This window comes from Oxyura jamaicensis, chromosome 1, assembly GCF_011077185.1.
Source record: "Oxyura jamaicensis isolate SHBP4307 breed ruddy duck chromosome 1, BPBGC_Ojam_1.0, whole genome shotgun sequence".
NCBI lineage: Eukaryota > Metazoa > Chordata > Aves > Anseriformes > Anatidae > Oxyura > Oxyura jamaicensis.
The window spans coordinates 15,179,507-15,201,171 of NC_048893.1; the positions used below are offsets into that span (position 1 = coordinate 15,179,507).

The following is a 21,665-nucleotide window of genomic DNA, read 5'->3' on the forward strand; positions in this document are numbered from 1 at the left end:
AGATATTCTGAATAGCTGGGAATTCTTTGGTAGCTCTTGGAATGGCTTCTTTTGCTTTCTCTATCTTCTGCTTTTATGAATGTTTTTAATTTGAGGTTTCCTACTTCACTGCAACATCGTGCTTTGCTGTTTTTGCTATCCAGTTTCTCACCTACTAAAATGCTCACAGACATTGATAATAAATGCCTGTTCAGACAGCAGTTAGTACAGCAAGGATTTGTTTGTGTACTCCAAGACTACGATTCTGTTAAAGATATTTCCCTTTTCCTTGAAATTCTCCATGCTTCTACTCTATTACTTTTTCTACTTATGGCCTTTCAGGCTTTCTCTACAAGTTAGAAGTAAATCTAAAATGGTGCAAGCCTGAAATGTGGTGGAAATGTGAAGTAGCTTTGGGTTAGTGAGATAAGACCCCCTGCAATTTGGAGTCTTATCTATAAATCCATACATCATATGAATGTCTGATACGTCTGGAAAGCACTCCTTTTAATGGTAACTAGATTCTTTCTTTGCATCTCATTTTGTTGGGAAACTTTCTTGGGGATTTAGGTAGACTTTTGTGCCTCAAATTTGTAGGGACTTGAGGAGAGGGTGGAAGTATTAAATGAAATCAGCAGAATCCTCTGGCCTCCCTCCATTCAGCCCAAGACTTCAATGTGTTCTTTAACATATTGAACAAAAAGATGGTGGTAATACCTCTTATTTGAAGATGTTCACTTAAAAAAACGAAAACAAACAAACAAAACACCAGACAAGCAGAAAAAAAAAAATAACCAAGAATGAAACAAAGAAAAACACTTTTGGAAATTTTCTACAGTAGTAAAAAGAGTAGTAGTAAAAAACTAGTAGAGAACCATAGAAAAAAATAAAATGGAAGAGCCCTTTTGGTGGCCAGCCTACGTTTCCAAGTGGTCTTGTGTTCTATAAAATGGGATCATGCTCTCAAAGTGCTGGTAAGGATTGAGTCTTTCTAATGGCTCATCTGCAGATTGCTAAATAATGTTACATTTCTGAGGTGCATTTGCTAAATTGATAAGGTTTTGATTCTATTGAAATTTCAGGAATTGGCAATAGGCATGCTAATGCATTGCAAAGGGACTATATTTACCCTGCAATTTAGTAGGGATTCGTTGCTCTACTTCTGTTTTCTACAGGCATTTAGCTGCTTTTATTGTACTATTAGTTTAAAGTTGTCTAACTAGCAGTTTCCTATTAAAATGGGATTGGTAAGCCTAGTTACTCACTCCACCCCATCTGCTACCTTTCTTGATCTGCTCATTTTCTGGTTAAGGGTCAGTATGTTTGATTAAAGGTGCATTGTCTTAAATACATGCAACTTATCCAAGTCGTTCTGAGGTAGCCTGAAGATCTAAGAGCCAGTTTTTGAATGAGCAGCAGGTATGTACTGCTTCATATCTGTAGCCTTTAATAAGCATCTGTCATAAAGATTATTGGAAACAGTTTTTGACTGTCTTTTTGACAGTTTTTGAAGTCTTTTGACTTCCCTAACCTTTATTAAACTAAATTAGCAATAAAATGCCATGTGTTTCAGCATGTTAGCTCGTAGCTGGTACTGAAGTAAAATAGGCAGTGTGAAATAGGCTCACATTCAAAAATCCCTAATAAAGGGAACATGAAGAATTTAATTAGTTCTTGAAATTTAAGCCATCTCTACTGTTAAGTCATTCAGATGCTTCTTTGCTGCTACATCACCATTTTTTAAGGAAAAAGTACAAGTAAGAATACTAACATTTTATTCATCTCATTGCTTCTGATGCATTTTTTTTACATAACAAGTAATCACTGGCATCTACTTTTTGAATCCCAGAGAAAATAAACTGCAATTCTTTTTACTTAAAAACAAATAACAAGACTCCAAACAACAACAAAAAATTGCAGTTTGAAAAAAGTTGGTATGAGTTATATTCAGAATATATGATTTGGAATATTACTAAAAAAAATCTCATTAGTATTTTATATTACAATATCTTATCAGCATATATATTAAACTAGTGCATTGTTTTTGTCTTGATATATTGCTGAGGATATGCAACTTTGTTTCAGTGACAGTACTTATTGAACTTTTCAGTTCTTTAACTTCCAATTTTAAATGGCAAAAGAGGATAGAGTGTCTTTTTTTTTTAAGAACTAAGAGATTTTTGAATCAATGTTAGAAATATCTCAAAAGGAAACATATTTTCTATATATAAAATTTCTTCATTAGTGTTACTTGAACTTACAGTTGTTGATAGTGACAGATTAGATAAACTACAAGTGCTGCTTCTTTGTTTTCTATTTACTTTCCAACTGTGCAAAATGTATTGCCTTTTTACTACTTGTTGTCTCTTGACGATATCTTTTAAAATTTCGTTTTTAAACTCCACAAGCTCATATATCATTTTTTACCTTCTTATCACTTTTGCTTTTCACTGTCTGGTTTGTCCTTCATTGGCTTGGCCTTCCAATACTGTACCTCGTGCTTTTGAAGGCTACAGAAACTTGAGGAAAGCAGTCAAGAAGAAAGAAGGTTGGAATATTTCCCAGGTTTTTAATTAACTGTAATTTCAATTAAGTGGTTGTCATACATAAAAAGAAGTTGGGTAGATTCATAAGTACCTCAAAAGTAGATCCTTCAGCTTTTCAGAATGCTGTCCTGTTTTGGCTTTCAGCAAAAGGAAACTTCTGTTGCGGAGTTGAGGTTGACTTTGGGATTACAAGCAGTTGTGGGATGGTGGTGCCTTTGGGAGTCGCTATAGAATTAAGTAATTTCTTTCTTGCATGGCCTGTGTGGGATGAAGGGCAGGAGGAAAGTTCTGTAGCTCATATAATAGGAAATGTATAACAGGCAATATACCGCTGTAATAATTTTGGCATGTGACCTTCATACCTCAGTTAAGTCTGCTCACAATCCCTTTGATTTTTTTGAAATCGCATTACTGAAGCCTTGACCATTTTTCAGTTCAATTTCAGCCAAGGTAATAGATGGAGAGCGGTTACATTAAAGGCTCTAGGACTAAAAAGAGAAAAACACTGTCCTTAAAAACTAAAGTAAAGGAGCTTTTATTTTTCAGCTGTCTACTTTGATTCAAAAAACCCACACTGGATTCACATAGGATGATTACGTGAATCTGCAGATCAGTAGTATACCTGTTTAGCATCCTGGTTCTGTCTGGAGGAGCTGCTGGGTCTCCTTCCTCCTGTCTTCTCCCATTTATTAGGCAGAACATGAGTTCTCTGTAGTGGTGAGCTCCGTACTGTGTGCAGGAGAAGGGACCCTGGGAACTTCTTTTGATCTGTATGAGCTAAGATCTCTTAATATTTAAGCTTATTAGTCAACATGAAACAGCATGTTGTGGGCTGAGAGAGATGAGAATCTGTGGAAATAAGATTGCAGAGCTCAGTGTTTTTTTTTGTCTGGCATTTGTTTTCTGGACAAATCTGTGTTGGCTTTTTACTTTCAGCCTCCAGACTGCTGCATGGATTCAGCGGATCCAAGTGAATGCCCTCTGCCTTGCTCATCGTCAGCTGTAGCTGGATTCAGTTTCACTGGTGATGAGTAGGGCAGAAAGAACCATCTAGCACTGTAACCAGTGCTTTTTAGACTAGAGCTCAGTCTTAAAAGTGACTTTTAAATTTGAGTAGTTTCTCAAATCTATTGGACATGTCTTGTCACAGCACTGAGGACTGGATTTGTCAGAGTTAGGTCTCTCAATGCTCCCCCCCCCTTGTGTCTAGCCCTGTTCTATCACAATTTCCTGGCTATTGGGGATTGTTTGGGTTTTGCATATGTAATTCTAGAGGGACTGATACTTGGTCCATGACAATTTGCAGAATGCCATCAATTTTTGAATTTTAACATTTGCATGTGGCATCTCAGCTCTGCACTTTAAAAAATAATAATAATAACAATAAAATTTGATGAGCCATTATTACAATTACAGTTCACATTTCAGGTCCTTAAAAGAGGAAAGAATATAAAGGTACTTAGCATTTAAATAAATTTTGAACCATACTCTGAAAAACAGAAGCATGGAAATATACTGAAAGGCAGTGTTGATTGTTGGGAAAAGTTTCTTGTGGAAATGCAATCCTGTTTCAAAAATTCAGTATTTCTCAACTCTTTTTGTTGTTGCATCAATCAAAGCCTATTTTGAGCGTTTCCTTAATGTCCAAGTAGATAACAGATCCAAAGATTAGGTGTGGTACGATAGTTTAGGAAATTTTTCCTTAGGGTTTATGCATAAGATTTCAGATGATCGTAGGCATGTTACACTCTGTTATAGATTGAGAGTGTAGTAATATCTGTAAATGTATATTGCACCTGCACACAATGTTCTTTCTTTGTTTAGTAAAGGCTATTTTGGGTACACTGCAACTTCCATGCAAAAAGAATACTCTGCAGTTTACAAAGATCTGTATTTTGATTGTTCCAGCTGTGCAATATGGACTAAAAAAATGTGATACTCATTAATATTGTGCAAGCTAAGATTAAGAGTGATTATTAAGAGTGATTAAGCATGATTTTATTCTCTGTGGGAATTTGGAAGTTGTGTTTTACCCATGTCCAACATCTATACCTTTGTATGCACTTTGTTTTTCATCTTTATTTGAAATTACAACTGATTGGTTTGGGGGATGGGAAGCACTTGCCATTTCAGTTTGTGAATATTTTGTGTATGTGCCTCTTCTGCTAGTGTTAAAGATGACAACACAGATAACGAGCAAGAGAAGAGAGATGAAAAAGGCACTTCGGAGAGAGAGAATAATGAATTGGAAGCAGTAAGTATTTAGAAGTACTTGTGTTGATTTATTTATTCTCTGTGTACAGATTTACAAGGTTATAGAAAGAAAATGAGGCATGAGTCAGGTGAATATTGTTGCTTCCCAGTGATAGTAGGAATCAAATGGGAGATGGAGAAGCATGGGTGTGTTTTAATGTTTTTCTTCTCTACGTTTTGTAGGAGGAAATTCAGGAAGTAAGTGATCATGAAGATGAAGAAGAGGAAGATGATGAGGATGAAGATGATATGGAAGTTGTTGAAAGCTCAGATGAGTCAGATTCTGACTCTGATGAAAAAGGTGATGTCAGTGCAATATTTTGTAGAATTTTTGGTACAAATACTTTCTGCAATTCTTTTTATTTGTTGATTTTGATTTTATAGGCATCCAGATAGCATGTTGTCAACTCACAGTGAATAATGCACTGTGGATTGTATGTCCAGGGAATTCTTTGTTGCCTATGATGCTAAAACATATAATCTACATCTGATTAAGCATCCCCATACTGTCCCCATACTGATTTTAAAACTGAAGAGAAGCCATCAGGTGCTTGACAACATATTTCTTCTTTATTTAGAATATCTGAAGTAAAAGGCTTAAGTATTTGGTTATTTTTATGACTCTGGACTAATCACCAAGTGACAGCTCCCATTTGGTTAATTTGGGCATTGGTAAAATTTAATTTTGAAATGCTGGGAGTCCATCAGCCTTCCTAATTTTGCAGAGGTTGTGTCTATTTACGTAGAAGCATCAACAGCTGGTGTACTTGTGGCATGCAAATTAGTATTGCTAGAGTGAGAGAGAGCATTACCAGCAATTCACTCATGTGAGTTGGGCCAAATTGGCAAAGCAAGTCTGTTGATTGCTTCCTGTTTGAGAGTCACAAGCAATTAGCAGCATTTGCAGAACCTAAAATAAATAAATAAATCTGGAGCACATAATCTTAAACCCGAAAAAAAGGACCCAACTCATCAAAGAAATAAGTTAAACTTCTATAAACCTTGCAGTTGGGTTAATCCTTTTTCCTTACTTTTCCCTCTAACTAGTCTCAATCCCTTCCTCATTCCACTTAACATAAATGGGGCAGCTACCCTCTTCTTAGGATTTTGGCAGTATTTTTTTTTAAAGAGCTAGAGAAGGGAAAGTCTCCCATTGGAGTCCTGGCAACAGCCAGACTTCCTTTCATAAACCCAGCAGGTTATAAAAGTAAAGTTATTCTCCAGCCCTGAGGTGACTCAGGTCTCACAGTCTGTGTAACTTCTGTATGGGGAAGGAGAGATTGCATATGGTGAATTTTAACTGTAAAGAATTAAAACATTGGGGCAACTAAGTTCTTTTCCTCACTCTTTCTCAGTTTTATCATGGTGAATGTTTAAGGAGGAGACTTTGTCATGAATTTCAGTAATGGTTTCACTTGCTTCATTGTGTTTCGTTTAGAATTTTCGTATGTACAACTACCTGCCAGGAAATGACCTTAACATTGCAGGGGGAATCCATATTTATGTGGTCACTGTTCTGTTAACAGAAGTCTTAATTATCCATATCTTTTTATTTCAGAAAATTATCAAGCTGACTTGGCAAATATCACCTGTGAAATAGCCATTAAGCAGAAACTGATAGACGAGCTAGAAAACAGCCAGCGAAGACTGCAAACACTGAAAAAACAGTATGAGGAGAAACTAATGATGCTACAACATAAGATTCGAGACACTCAGCTTGAAAGAGATCAGGTTCTTCAAAACTTGGGTAAGAAGTAAAAATTATTTAAATCTAAATGGTAAGATCTCCAGGTTAAATTGTTTGCTACTTTCCTTGCCTCTTTTTGCAAACATAAGGACTTGCAGAAAACAGAGGCAGGTTTGTACCCAAAATGCTAGTGAGTCATACTTATTTCATTCTAGTTTCTACCAGAATTGAGAGAGAGATATTTTTTTCAAAAAATTACTGTTATTGACAGGTATTTGATTTTACTTGAATGAGCATTTTCAATTTTCTAGGAACTCTCATTTTCTTTTTAACATAGTTCTTGAGATAGTACATTAATTAAAAGTTTGTTTTAGTGCCAACCTCCCCCTTTCCTTTGGCTTGCCTAAAATAAGAATGAGAATCAAAGTAGCCTTGCTACTGTTTTGCTAATGTTTTGCTGATGTTTTACTTGCTAATGTTTTACTTTTAACTTGCTAATGTTTTACTGACTACCACATGTTTAAATAGAGTTGTGTTAGGATGAAAAATTAATTGTGGAATTAATTGAGCCACAAATAAATTGAAGTTTGGGGGAAGTTTTTGTGTTGGTTTGTTTCTATCATTTATTTTAAAAAATATAGTGTATATGCTTTATCACATTTACTCTGTATGCTTTTGCTATTCCCTCATTTTTCCTTAGACCTTCCCTTTTATTCAGCATCAGAAAGTGGTTATTAGGCCTGATGTCTCTAGGGACCTGGTTTGACTGTTCTTGTGATCTTGTGTATCAGTGAACAAGCACATGTGTATCTGTGTCTTCAGGTATTTGGATATTTATTGTCCAGTGCAAAGAAATCAGAAGGAAAGTAGTAATATTTGATCTCCAACCAGGAATGGATAAAAGATAAAGATCTTGAAACAGTGCAGGTGACAGGAACTAGATACAAATGACATTTTTCAAGCATATTGCGAAAATGCTAAAAGCAGAGGAAAGAGTCTTCTGCTGTGGCTGGCAAAATGAAAATATTGTAAACAAAAGCACACTAAGAATTCCCTTTTGTTCTAGGTTCTGTAGAGACCTATTCAGAAGAAAAGGCAAAAAAAATCAAGTCAGAATATGAAAAGAAACTCCAAGCCATGAATAAAGAACTGCAGAGACTTCAAACAGCTCAAAAGGAACATGCACGGTTGCTTAAAAATCAGTCTCAATATGAAAAGCAACTGAAGAAACTGCAGCAGGAGGTGACAGAGATGAAGAAAACTAAGGTATATTTCAGTATATTTAAGTGCCTTACAATGAGTGTTTTTCAGTGGAAAATGGATTGGGATCATCTCTGCGTTTATCCACTGGATAATTCTGTTCTTGCTGTCAGCTGCTCAAAAGACTGAAAACAGAAAAGATTTGAAGACTATGCTATTTCTATGTGTGCACGTGTGTGGGGAGTCCTTTTAGGTTTAATGAACATATATTACTGCATCAAACAGGTGGAGAAGCTTGTGCTGCTTATTACCTGTTATTTGGCACTGAGTGAAAAAGACACATAAGATGGAGAAGGGAAATTGCTAAAAGCATGTAATATACTGGAAGATGGCAGTTTGGAGGAAAAAAAAAACCTCTTTATATAGTGGGGGCTGGGAATAGCACTTCAGTGCAAACAGCTTTTCTAAGTGATGACTTCTTCACAGGTTCGCTTGATGAAACAAATGAAAGAAGAGCAGGAGAAAGCTAGAATGACTGAATCTAGAAGAAATAGAGAAATTGCACAACTTAAAAAGGAGCAACGCAAACGAGAGGTGATTTAACAAATAGAGACCTTTCATTTGGAATAAGTAGCTATCATTAAGATGTGCATCCATTAGCAAGCGTGTGCCCTGTGTAAGTGTATTTCCTGAGGCAGGCAGGTACCTGTGTACTTTTGCCAGTCAAAATGCTCGTAATTTGGTTTGACTTGCGTGATAACTCAGTTCCTAGCTTCAAGTGGTAAGTGCAACAGAAAACTGAAGACTTGCTGAATATGTCCATCAGTGTTATTTTATTAGTGAATCTTTACAAAACTGTTGCTACCACCTTATTTGCGTGCAAGTGTTCTTTTTGGTAGAGAATAACCATAGTGAAAAACTTACTGTCATTCTGTCTTAGAGTAAGAAACCATTCTGACTTGATTCTTTATGTCACAATATTTAAGCAAATTTACGTTAGTGTATAAAGGTTGTTTTTGTTTGTTTGTTTGTTTTTTTTTAGTACAGTGCATTCTTTGTGGCAGATAATGGGGATAATACCACATGTTGCTTTTATTTTTCCACAGCACCAGCTCAAGCTTCTGGAAGCTCAGAAGAGAAATCAAGAAGTAATCTTACGTCGCAAAACTGAAGAGGTACTGTGGTAAAACAGTAACACATCTTTGAAAGCACAATAATATTGTATTACTGCAACTTAGAATGGAGTTTCAGGAGGGGTAATCGTGTCTTTTGGCTCTGTTTCAGGTCACAGCCCTTCGTCGGCAAGTAAGGCCTCTGTCTGATAAAGCGGCAGGAAAAGTAAGTCGAAAGCTGAGTCTGCCTGAGCATCCTATTCAGGAACCAAGTTCTAGCTCATCAGTTGAGCACGATGGTTCCAGAACAGCAGCACAGCAGAAGATGAGAATCCCTGTTGCAAGGGTTCAAGCATTATCTGTAACTGCAACAAATGGAACAGGGTAAGGGTTAAAACTCTTCAGTACTTTCTCAAGAGAACTGAAAATTGCATGAGCTTTATAGCAGATATTCATGCTAATGGTACATATTGAAGTGGTTGGTATTTTTCAAACTGCTGTAATGTAGTGCTCATAAAACAGTCATTTTACCATTACCAAATATAATTTCCATTTTGTGGGCTTAAGTAAGCGTAATAATTTAAAATGACATTAAAGGATAAAGTGTATTAAGATGCCCAAAATTTCAAAATCCAGTTAATCTGTTTCAAAGAAATGTCCTTGTGGGTCCAAGGCCCATAATGTTCTTATTTTCAACAATAATCTTGTTGTAAAACCCAGTGTAATATATCAGTTTTACTGATGGGCTTCCAATGCAGTTTGAAGCACCATTCCTTGTTAAACAGGGAATGATTCTTAGGTGGCACTGAATTTCAGTGGTGCATCATACAAGATGCCACAGTGCTGATACATATTTTTTTTTTTTTTACAAATGCTATAAATTTAAGTGTAGTAGAGTTCAGTGCAGGGTGCACATAGGTGTCTGGTGCCATGACAAACTGCAGGAAATTTGGCAAGAAATTTAAGTTGTTCATGACAAATATTCTGGCCTGATAGTTTCCCCATTCAAACCTAGACTACTTTAGACTTAGCTATATATTTCTCTTGAATTTATAACAGAAAGAAATATCAGCGGAAAGCAGTGACAACCAGAGTTTACTCCTCAAAGGCAGCCAGGATGAAGTGGCAGTTACTTGAACGCAGAGTGACTGATATCATTATGCAGAGGATGACCATTTCCAATATGGAGGCAGATATGAACAGGTTGCTTACGGTGGGTGAGCCACTATGAACTATTGGCTATGTGGTCATATTAAATAAAGAGTAATTTATTTACATTTGTTGTAAATGTATTGCTGTGATGGTGTCATAGGCAAAGTGACTTGGAATCCCTTGCAGGCAATGAAGAAGCTTTTAACTCTAGTAAGCATTTGGAGATGGGCTTTCTGTGCTTAGTAAGGAATAACACATTAATGGGATCATGTGTAAATATATTAAAATATTTACCTGTAGAATTTCTTTCTTCACATAGAAATAATGACGTGTTAGTTTTAAGAAGGAAAAGAAAAAATAAGGGCCCTTAAATGCTCTAAGTGTTTACTAATTTTTATGTCACATTATGTCTTTGGGGAAAATAGCAACGTGAAGAGCTTACAAAAAGAAGAGAAAAACTTTCAAAGAAAAGGGAGAAGCTCATCAAGGATGGGAGTGGCAGTGAAGCAGATAGAAACGTCCAAAACATAAATGAAGAGATGGAATCACTAACTGCAAATATAGACTACATTAATGACAGCATTTCTGACTGCCAAGCAAACATTATGCAAATGGAAGAAGCAAAGGTAAGTCAAATATTAATTGAAATAATGGAAAGACTGAAAAGAAAAGCAACTGTGTTAGCCTTGAAAATGTTCTGGTTTAGAAAGAAATTTTGTTTTGGTTGTATAATTATTGAACCAGGAACTGAAAATTGGTGAAAAATCAACTGAAGTGTGAAATGAAGGGTGTTTACACAACTGGACTTCCAGATCTTAGTTTCAGTGTTAATACTGTAATGCAAGTTAACATTGCAAGGCATTTAAACATTGAAACTGATGCTTTCTATGCTGCTGGTGTCAAATTAATATAATTCTTGGGACCAAAAGTTACCAGCTTGTATCCTCTTCCTGCAGCTGTTGATATGCTTCTACTGCCTTGTGTTGTTTTCATATGTTTTAAATATACATAAGTAGTTTTGTATGTTAGCATTTATATAAATTACTTCCATTACCTATTGCCTTTGGTATATTTCCAATTATGGAACAATGGCTTTCTGTAACTCAGGAGGCTTTTCAGTTAAAGTTGCTTGTTTAGGATTGACTTCAGATAGACAGCTTCCCTTATTAAGTTACTATTATGATTGATGAAGAAACTTGAATATTGGCTAAAGCAGTGAAATGTGAAAATTTGTAATGTGCATCATAACATACATGATCCAGCAGGAAGAAGCCACCAGATACATTCTCTTAGATCCCTCAATGCGTAGTAATATGAAGTCTGAACTGTAAGACTTACCAGTATTTTTACATAGCATTTTTTGAGTTCTTCCTCTGTCACCTCGGGCTAATTTGTGCCTTAAAGCATGTTACATTGCCAGTAGCTTTTACTGTTTTATTCGCGTCAGGGTTTCTTGAATTTCAGACAGCGTGGTGAAAGATTACAGGACTTTATACTGCCAGTAAAACAGTGAACACAAAAGACTTCTTAATTCCTAAGGGTACTGGAGTGCTTAATACTGACTGCAAATAATCAGAAGAAAAATAATGAGAGGACTAGGGGGAGAAGACTTCAAATACACAAAAGGGGACAGAGACTAAAGAAATAATCTCCTTTCTGTATCCACTGTGAATAGCTTAGAAATGAAGGGTATGAGTTACAGGTTAGTAAGAGTTTTCTAACAGGAAAGAAATGGAAGAATTAGAAGGCTGCAGAGCCTGTATGATGGAGTATTTTGGGGGGATAGTTTGGAAAAAAGACTGTCAGGCATGGTTTAGAGGTAGCCAAGGGAATAATTGGGCGATGTTGGAACATCCTCAATGTCCCTATTTTTTATGAAGTAAAAAATGATTAAATACTTACAAAAATGCATTTTTTTCTTTGACTACCTGCCTCTTTTATTGGTGCACATGTAGGAAGAGGGAGAGACCTTGGATGTAACAGCAGTGATCAACGCTTGCACTTTGACGGAAGCTCGATATTTGCTTGATCACTTCCTCACGATGGGTATCAATAAGGTAATCTAGCAAGCGAAACGTGTGTGTGTGTGTCAGGACTATGCCATGTATCAGGAGCAGAGCTGTGCTGACATAAAGGCTGGCTAACTTGAATTTACACCTGTGGAAAGTAAGCCAGACAGAGCAAAGCAGGTCAGCACTACTGAGTCGTGCTGGTTCTCAGTGTGGCGGCCCTTGAGATCCATTGTCCCTTTCAACCCATTTGGTGTATTTTTAATCCCCAAAAGTCCACTTCATTCTACAAAAAATAGTACTATATGAGGTCATTAGCAATCAAATTAATAACGTATTTCCATGTTTTCCAACAAGTAACTAATAAATGCTCAGGATGTTCTCTTTAAAGACTGGCTCAGCTCAGCGACTTTCTTAAGAATGTGAGCCTTTCTTTTTTGATTTGTTTTAAGGTAGGATAATATAATATTACATGGCACACTTTGGTCAGACTTCTACTTTTGAGTAGAGCAAGATGGGCTTTTCTTAAAGCTTTGGGAAATAATATTTCAAAACGAGTAATTGGCAGTTTATAACCATGTGCACACACATATCACATGCTCTCGCAGCTGCTTTTCTTTGTGTTCGGAGGCCGTGCTCAATGACACTGAGTTGAGTGAAAGACTTCCAGGCTATTGAAATGAACTTTGAGTCAGTCCCACTGACTAATTCTCTGTTCTATTTTGCATTCTCGATTCACTGCTATGGTGACTAAGGTAGTCTAAAAAGATTGAGAACAAAACAACAACAAACCTGAGAAGAAAATTCCCATAATCACATTTGCTTCTGCAAAATTCGTTTTGTCAGCCCTTAGGTGGGTTGAATGCATACGTGATTCCTTGCAATGGAGTTAGTATATGAGAGAGGAGTCTCTGACTTTCTCTGTTAACAATTTCTCCTTTCACTTAATGATAAAACATTCCATTTTGTGAAGGTCTTTCTTGCAAAATTGATCATACACGCTTTCTGTTTTATTGTTTCCGCATGCAAAATGAGTCTATTGAAACATGCCTATTGTTTTAGTTTGGATAAAATAAGAATCAAATATTTGTCCATAATACTATACTTTCTTAATTGGTAGCACTCAATCATCTTTTATCCTGCAAACCTTTCAGAAGATGCTTTGTACCTTCATCTTTCCAATTCTCTTCTATTTGGAAAGTCTTTCCTCTAAATTTCCTTGGCTACACTTTCTTCAGCTAAAAAAGCCCCACTAAACCATGGGTCTAGGGAATTTCCCTTAAAACGGATTCTCACTTAAGTTAGGCTGAGAGATCTTCCAGCAAAAGCTGAATGTTCAATGAGTATTTTTGTAGGAAAGATTACTGTTCTGATTTTTCTTTATTGCAGTATCACAGGTAATAGATGAAAGAATAATAATAATAATAAAGAAAAGAGTACTGTAGTGATCTGTGAAAAAAATGAAGGTGTTAATTTTCGTGTGCTTGCTGGTCTTGAATAAGCATGAGAAATCTATGAGTTGTACTTGATATTCATATCCAAGTTAGCCTCTGGATGCATATTTACAAGGCAGAGTCTGAAGAACACAAATTAAAAGAATGCTAAACCAGTTTCTTAAAAAAAAAGTTTGACTTTTAGTCTTTTAGTTGACATCTGAACTTTAGGATGTGAGAAGAAAGTTACATTTTGTTTGTATTCATAGTTTTTAAAAAAGTTGGCAATTCTTATGTTCTAAACAAAGGTGTTGTGATTAAAAAAAAAAAAAAATCTTTTTGTTTTGGTTTTGGTTTTCTTTCCTAGGGTCTCCAAGCAGCTCAGAAAGAAGCTCAGATTAAAGTTCTTGAGGGGCGTCTTAAGCAGACCGAAATCACTAGTGCTACTCAAAACCAGCTGCTGTTTCATATGCTGAAAGAGAAAGCCGAGTTAAATCCTGAACTTGATGCTTTGCTGGGTCATGCTTTGCAAGGTAATTTTGTCATTTTATATTCTGAGCCGTCAGCTGCATGTCATGTTTGCCTTTCATGCATGCTGTACTGGGCATTCTAGGCTGTTTCTTTTCTGAATAGATGCTGTATTTTAACATATTAAATTTAAACTCTATTTCACAATTGATGTGCGTGCATGTCATTTTTAAGTATATCCACTCAGCAGTGAAATGTAGGAAATATGCTTTTTATTACTGAGACCTTTAAAATTCAAATAATCTGTCTGTTATTTTTATAAAAGATTGCATTTACAATTTGATGTGTTTTTAACATTTGAATGTGAAATTCTAAACATATAATCCTGTTCAATCATCATACGTTAGTGACTTTGAAAGTGGCATTGTATGTCTGTTACGGCATCTATTCTACTTCTTGTGAGATGATATTAAGAAAAAATACAGAGTACATTTGGGTACTTATGTTTTATTTCTATTTATAAATGGATATGTTTTGATTGGAGTGTTGCTTTTGTTTCCTTGTTGCTGTTATTACACAGACCTAGATAGCATACCGCTGGGTAAGTATGTTTAGCTTTCTGTGTACTGTACAGCTGCATGAGTTACTAATTCATTCATGTTCACTAACTGGTGCATCTTAGAATTTGTGAGCGTGTGAAGTTTGCATGAACTATTCTGTAAACGTACTCATTATCATGAGCTTACAGAGCATTCCTCCTTTCTGAAACCCCTATAGCCTCACGTTAGGTTTGGTAGATAAGTGAACACAGAAAGCAGAGCTGTATTTCAAATGTATGACTTAATGTCTGTGAACCTCTATGTTCAGACTACGTAACGCTATTTTATTCTATGTTGCCACTATAGCTGTGATAAATTCTACCTTTTTTCTGAAAAAAAATAGTTCTTAATGCAGTTCATTTTTAACCTTTTGCAGATAGTTTATTTAATAATGTAAGTATTTGACAGTATGGAGATTTTATCTCACTTTTTTTCGGTTGGATTTAGTTACTGACTTCACTAACTTTGAAGAGATTAATCTTTTTTTATTGTTGCTTCTAAATTATTCCCAAGGAAATGACACTCATTTTCTCAGCTCCTGTGCTCCTAGTCATAAATTTGGCTATGTTTGAAACCTGAAAGAAATATTCCTGATGTCAGTTTGTTTTGTGTCATCCTGTGTTACTTCCAATCCCATTAAGCTGTCCTGTGCTAGTTTGCATAGGCATCTGAAACATTTCATATGTACAAGACTGCCTTAAAGTATATAGATCATCACCTGGTATAAGCCAGTGAGAACAATTACAGCTTTGCCAGTGTCTTAATAGGTGACACCTGCTGATGATCTGTGTTAGGGCATGTTGCTGCGTTTGGCTAGTATTCCCTCAGAAACGTCAGTGGTTATTAGTATTGTAGTTAGATGAAAATAGCTCCTTTATTGTGTGTGTTTGTGTGTGTGCGTTCTCCACTGTTGGTGTGAGAGCAGTGCTTCTCCAGCTAGGATGTTAGCACTGCATTTTCTTTTAGCTCTGGACAGGCTTTCACTCGTTAACAGCATCTGGAGCACTCTTTTGAAAAGACTTTTGTTAAATGCATTGAAACAGTAGCTCTATTGTGAAATTTTTTGTAGAGTATATAGCATTAAAGAAGCTTTTTAACACTTTGCAAGCATGAACTGAGGCTTTTAAAACACTTAAGCCACTCAGGACTGTGTGAACACTTTTTAGGAAGGAAATTTCACTGGATGTACCTTAAACTGAATCCACCATACTAACCTCAGTCCACACCGAAATCCACACTGTAGATAGCCTGTGTTTTGTAGATCACTAGTGGCTAAACCTTTTGGGCTGCAGGGAGTTCAGAAGCCATTGAAATGAGGCTTTGAAGCTGGGACTGCTGGCTGGACAGCAGGGGCTCTTGTGCAGGGACTCTCTGGTAACCAGACGCGATTCCCAGGGGTGGAAGTGGGGGTGGCAGAGACCAATTTCAACAGCTCAGGGGCAAGACCCATTCAGCCCCATCTCTAACAGAGTGGTTGCACCTTCGGGGTGCTGATCATCAGCTGCTTGTGAAACGCTCCCTTGATGCCTTCTTTCAGCTCTGCGATCTGTAAGTTCTTAGCCACTTGAACACAGCTGGCTTGAAGTTCAGACGTTCCCCAGGGTAGTTCTGTACCTGTGTTCAAATAGAGCCTGAAGAAGAGGTTTTGATCTGCAGTGAACTGCATCACAGGCTCAGATTTTTACCCACAGAATGGGCTTTTTATGCACACATACCTTGGGTGCAGATGGATTCTTCATGTGTGTGAAGAGTTAACATGACCACAAAGTGAAGCATTGCTGCAGTGATGCCTTCCTGAAGCAGTGGGAGCTGCTTCTCCTTCCCACCTGTGACAGCCGGACGTTCCTGGTTGTGGCTCACAGCCATGTTTTGTGCAGATCTTGAAAGAGCAGTTTAAAAGTCGTCTCCACTTGATTAAATGTGCTGGTGTGCTGCATTGTACTGGCACTGCTCAGTTTTCTCTGCATGAGGATGAAGACCTCATCGTGAAGCCATCAGCAAAGCTCTGCACTGGTCTTAGATCATTGATTGTCGGCAGTTCTGTCTCCTGCTCCTCACAAGCCGTACTGCCTTTTGCTAACTTTGTTGTTCCTTTCATCTCCTCTTGCTCAGGACTTCTTGCAGAATCTTGCTCTTCTGTCTCTTTGCGTTTCTTTTTGTTGTTTTTGTGCACTGGTTTTTACCTGGGGGCTTCCCACAGTCTTCCTGTGATCAATTGCAGATAAACCCAAGAAAACAATTACTACAGCACGTCAGGTCATGTGAGTGTGAGCCCACAGGTAAAATCCCATCTTTTGTGGCAATCCCAAACTTTCTACTTTTGCAAGTAACACCAAAGTTGATCACAAGCCCTTTATGAGAAGTGCATGAGGTAATATCATCACAATAATTAAATAAAATGCATTTATTTTACTGTTGCTGCTTTGGTGCCTTGCTAGGGGGAACAGTACTCCAGATCTTATCTGCAGAAGACACCCAGTAATAACATATGTAGAAAAGTTTTAATGTGGGCTCAAACCCAGGATGGAACAGCAACAACAACAAAACAACCGTTGCATTAGTTTTAACAATGTAAAGTTAACAGAGTAACCCTGAGTACCTCTGAAGTGCGTTGTTGGAGCTGGTATTGGATTGGTGTATGTTTTGGACTTGTTCGGGAAACATTTTTAGATTTAGCGTACACAAGAAGGCAGCATTTTCCCTCTCATTGTTTCTCCTGAGAATTCAGCTGGAGATTATATACTTTTACTGCCTTTCTCCAAAGCATGAACTTGCATTTAAAATATATGCATGGACAAACCTATTTTGATGTGGGTACCAAATATATTAATGCTGTGTGTGTTACAAACGGTATCAGCTTTCTGGCAGAAATAAGTAAAAAACCTGAAAGAATCTCTATTAATAAAGAAGAGATTTAGTGGAATATTGTCAGAATGTTATTTAATCCTTCCAATTTCATGCATATGTTCAAACATAAGGGACTTGCAGGAATTTAATGCCCATATCCTTAAGCTATACTTAGAATTATCACTAGAATAACATGCAAGTAAAGGATTTTTTTCTCCTGGCTGTTTGGAATCGATTGTACATATGCCCTGGACTGGTTGTCTTAGCCTAATGTTTTGCATGCAGGCATGCTAATCTGATGTTTGGTAGTGTAACAGTGTGTGCCATGCATGCTGGTTTTGTCTTTTGTGCACAGGTTTCAATATCCATTTTACCTCAGGAGCATTTCTACTGAACAGCTTCTTTTCACAATTACCTTCAATACAATTAATATTTTTAGAAGCAGGCCTGTAGCATTAAATGGTGGCATCATCCTGTTTTGAAACCGATATGCTTACATACTAACAAAGTGCTTGCTTCTTGTCAGGCTGATGCTGCCATTCTGTATAAGCTGGAGCTGAGCCTCAGCTCACTAGCTAGATAAAAATGCATTTTATTTTTATTTATTTTTTTATTTTTTCATTTTAACAGATTTGATCCTGTCTTGGAGCAGGATGATTACAAAAAGGAAGTGCTGTCCATTGACTAGCATCTTCTTTTCCATGTCTTGCAGTTAACCTACTTTGCTTTTCTTCTTTCTTTCTTCCAGATCTCCTTCTACAATTTCTATTTCTCTGTCAACCATGTTGCTCTGCTACAATAGAGGACCACATCTGGCACTGTATGCCAAGGTGTATGATTTCCTTAAGCTGTGTGAAAGAATTTAGGAAAATTTATGAATGAAAAATTCAAAAAAGAAAATAAATTAGGGAAAATAAAACACATGAAAATTCAATGGGAAATGACTGGCAAGGCAAATAGGGATTTACAAAATCTCTTGATCTCTTCATATGCCGTTCAGCCGTTCATCTACATTCAACGTTATCTGAAATGTTGTGTACAGTACTTAAAGCCTGGATGTCCTGTTGTAGATGCACAGGCTAACATTATTCTTTTGGTAATTTTCTAGAAAATTTGGAAGATAGTACTGACGAAGATGCCCCATTGCATAGTCCTGGGACGGAAGGAAGGTGAGCAATCTTTGTTAACAGGTAACTGGGTCTGGTTCTAGAAAAAATGCTGTCACTTCCTCTTTTTGTAACACATTATGTACCTATTAGAAGATACCTGTGATGTGGTTTCCTTCCACATTGCCTACCAATTCCCTAGGAAGAAGGATGAAATGAAAAATACACATCCGGCAAAGATACAGCTGTTTTTTTTCTAATTGTGTTGTAATTTCTCTTTCAGTTCATTGTCTTCAGATCTTTTGAAGCTTTGTGGTGAAGTCAAACCCAAAAGCAAGGTAGGCAGTACAATAATAATAATTTATACTTTAATGGCAGCTTCTGGGAGATGCTATTGCATTGCTCTAGAGACATTAATGAGCAAAGATATACAGAAGGTGAACTGAAGCAATGTTCATGTGATTAATTTGTAATGTGCTTTTGCTTAATACTCCCCTCTGAGAAGCAATGATAAAAACCCATTGTTTTTCAATATCTTGTGGCTGAATTTTTACAGTTTAGGAAGAGATTTTCTTCAATTACTAGCACTCCAAACTGGAGTAGATTTGTAGTTTAGTATTACTGAGGCTGCAGTTTAATGCCAGGAGAATTGGAAACATGATTTTTTTTTTTTAATTATTTTTTCATTATTATTTGCTTCTATGGTCATAGGAGTGTAAAGGATGTTTATAAGCAAACAGAAGTTTGTCCTTCAGGTTCTTAATTAAAGCTGGCATTGGAGGTGTATATCTAGGTTGGCTGCAGTTTAATATTAACCAGAGTGGGAACTGGAAACGTGTACTGTTTGTGATTTGCTTCTGTGGTCACAGGAGCATAAAGCAAATTTGTAAAGTAACTAGAAGTCTATCCTCCATGCTTTGAACTGCAGTTGACTTTAGAGGAACATATCTAGGTTGGTGCTGCATTACTGATAACGTCCCTTGGCTTCACAGCACTTTGGATAGGTAAACTGAATTACTTTGATCTGAAAATGTTGGTATGAAGTAAACATGTAACTTTTGTAAGGGCTGTGTTTAGGCCGGACCTTTGTCTTCCCCACTGGCCTTTCTTTCCCTGAGGAATTGATCTAAATTTCACAGCAGCAGCTTAAACACATAAAATGTATGGTCAGTTTTCCAAGAATGACCATGTTGCATAAAGCTTGGCACATTTCTGAGGTTCTCTGCTGGTTTCCAATTGTTGAAATGCTGAGTGAATCTTAATTCATCTTGGCTTGAATTACTTCTGTTCTGATATAAACTAAGTAACAGATGTTTTTACATCATAAGAAGCATCAGCATAAGAAGTTACTCCAATATTATTGTAGTTATTTAAATTCATATTTTGCTTTTTTCCTCTGCTTTATGATATTTCATTTGGTTAAACCTTAGGAGAATAATGTTGCACTCTTGTAGTATTGATAGGCATTTGTAACTGGTTTCCAAGGATATCCTTTCAAACAGTTGTCAAATCAATGTTTCACGCTGTTGAACTTGACTTGCCACCTGAAATCATTGCCAAGGGTACAGGTGAGCTCCTTGATTTAGTTTCCAGAGGTAGTTGCCAAGTGATTCGAGGAGGATGCTGATTACCAGCTAATTATAATCTTAAACGTAGCACTCTTGACACATCCTAAGAAATGTTTAAGTTGCAACTTGCTTTCTGTTTGTCTCCAGGCCCGCCGGAGGACCACTACCCAGATGGAATTGCTATATGCAGATAGCAGCGATTTAGTCTCCGACGCTAGTGCTGCAGACTCCACTTTGCCTGGCCCTCTTACATCTGCTGCAGAAACCCAAGAAAGTGGGGTGACTGCTGACACAAACGATACTGCTGCTAGGGACAGAGAGTTTATTACCCCACCATCTGGCTTACCTTCTAAGATAGGCAGCATGTAAGTTTGGCCATGCTGTACTAATTATTCTTTGCTTCTTAGAAGTGCATGTTGCCAATTTCTTGTAATCTGTTTTTTAACTTCACAAAGGAGGTTGATAAACTCGAAGCTTACTAAATACTGACAAAGCCCTTCCTTCTTTTTCTGCCATCACCACTCTAGAAGGTAGAAGTGCTCTGTTATAAATAGTGTGTTTCCAAGCTTCTATTAAGTTGTTCTGTCATAGTGAAATTATTGTAGCCTTGTTTCTAAATAGTGAGAAAAATCCACCTAGTACCTAGGACATTTTGTTTTACTGGTGCTATGGGAAATTCACATTCTAGGGTGATAGCAGGAAGTCTGCTTAGAACAGCAGAGAGTTTAAAAAAAAACCAAACAAATAAACAACAACAAAGCAGCAACAATAAAAACTTTAATGTGGTAATAGTATCTGTGTGTGGTCCTAACTGTCAGGTAAAATCTTCCTGTGAGACATTTTGTGTGGACCGTGCTTAAACTGAAGAAGTCTAAACATTAATGAAGCATCCAAGTGTAAAGCTGAAAAAAACATGTTAAAATCCTAAACTAAAAATCTTATTTTTGTCTTTTTACTCTGGGGCCAGGAGGTCTCCCTTGTGCACTCTAGTATGTGCTTTTTTTCATTTGTTCTTGCAGTTTTTTTAAAAAAACTACCAATTTCACTGCTGGTTATTAGCTGTTCACTGCTAGAGACCATTTTCTTGCCTTTTTTTTTTTTTTTTTTTAATAAGGTACTAGCTTCTATATTCTGCAAACTCATGCGTAAACTGAATGCACTTGCCACATTCAACTATATGGAAAAATTGTGTCCCATACCTATCTTCATGTTACAGATGCTGGAACTAGGCATCTTTCACTATCCATCTGTCCTATTTGCATAATGTTTTTACAGCAATCTCCATCTAATGTACCCTTGCAATTTGTATTATTTCTACTGTGTATTTCTAGCATGTGCTTGAGGTGGCAAACATGAACAGTAAAACACTGCTGACAGCAATTATTAACCCATGCTGATGGCTTCGGTGCATTTTACAAGCTTGAAAATAATGCTCTTGGGGGGTTAAGACAGGTGAAGAAACCCGCTTGTTTCAGCAGTTAGTGTGAGATCACTAGGGACTCTTGAAGCTTCAAGATTTAAAACGTCAAGTGTTATGGCCTGGCATCCAAGACTCAGGTAATACCAACTTTTGCCTCACTCCATCTGCTAGAATGCATCCATTTGTGTAAGTGAGCTTGCACAAGGCAAAACGGATCTTTTCTAGAAACTGTATTCTGTGAGCATTATACAACATGCTGCAGTAAATCGATTCAGTCAGCAGTTGC

General features: G+C 36.9%; 1 protein-coding gene across 9 annotated transcripts in view; it reads left to right on the plus strand.

Annotated features, from left to right (window-relative positions):
- Window positions 1-21,665, plus strand: part of KIF21A (kinesin family member 21A) — a 91,181-nt gene that overhangs the window by 47,864 nt on the left and 21,652 nt on the right. For 4 of the 9 annotated variants that reach the window (XM_035316063.1, XM_035316065.1, XM_035316071.1 and 1 more), the window contains exons 12-27: window positions 2,489-2,527; window positions 4,695-4,779; window positions 4,962-5,079; window positions 6,337-6,525; window positions 7,532-7,731; window positions 8,152-8,259; window positions 8,772-8,840; window positions 8,950-9,161; window positions 9,837-9,990; window positions 10,355-10,555; window positions 11,885-11,986; window positions 13,739-13,904; window positions 14,420-14,440; window positions 18,394-18,454; window positions 18,675-18,729; window positions 20,107-20,324. In XM_035316063.1, the coding sequence (XP_035171954.1) occupies window positions 2,489-2,527; window positions 4,695-4,779; window positions 4,962-5,079; window positions 6,337-6,525; window positions 7,532-7,731; window positions 8,152-8,259; window positions 8,772-8,840; window positions 8,950-9,161; window positions 9,837-9,990; window positions 10,355-10,555; window positions 11,885-11,986; window positions 13,739-13,904; window positions 14,420-14,440; window positions 18,394-18,454; window positions 18,675-18,729; window positions 20,107-20,324 (1,998 nt within the window). The remainder of the gene's footprint in view (window positions 1-2,488; window positions 2,528-4,694; window positions 4,780-4,961; window positions 5,080-6,336; window positions 6,526-7,531; window positions 7,732-8,151; window positions 8,260-8,771; window positions 8,841-8,949; window positions 9,162-9,836; window positions 9,991-10,354; window positions 10,556-11,884; window positions 11,987-13,738; window positions 13,905-14,419; window positions 14,441-18,393; window positions 18,455-18,674; window positions 18,730-20,106; window positions 20,325-21,665) is intronic. The other 5 variants (XM_035316066.1, XM_035316073.1, XM_035316069.1 and 2 more) reach the window with 3 other exon arrangements.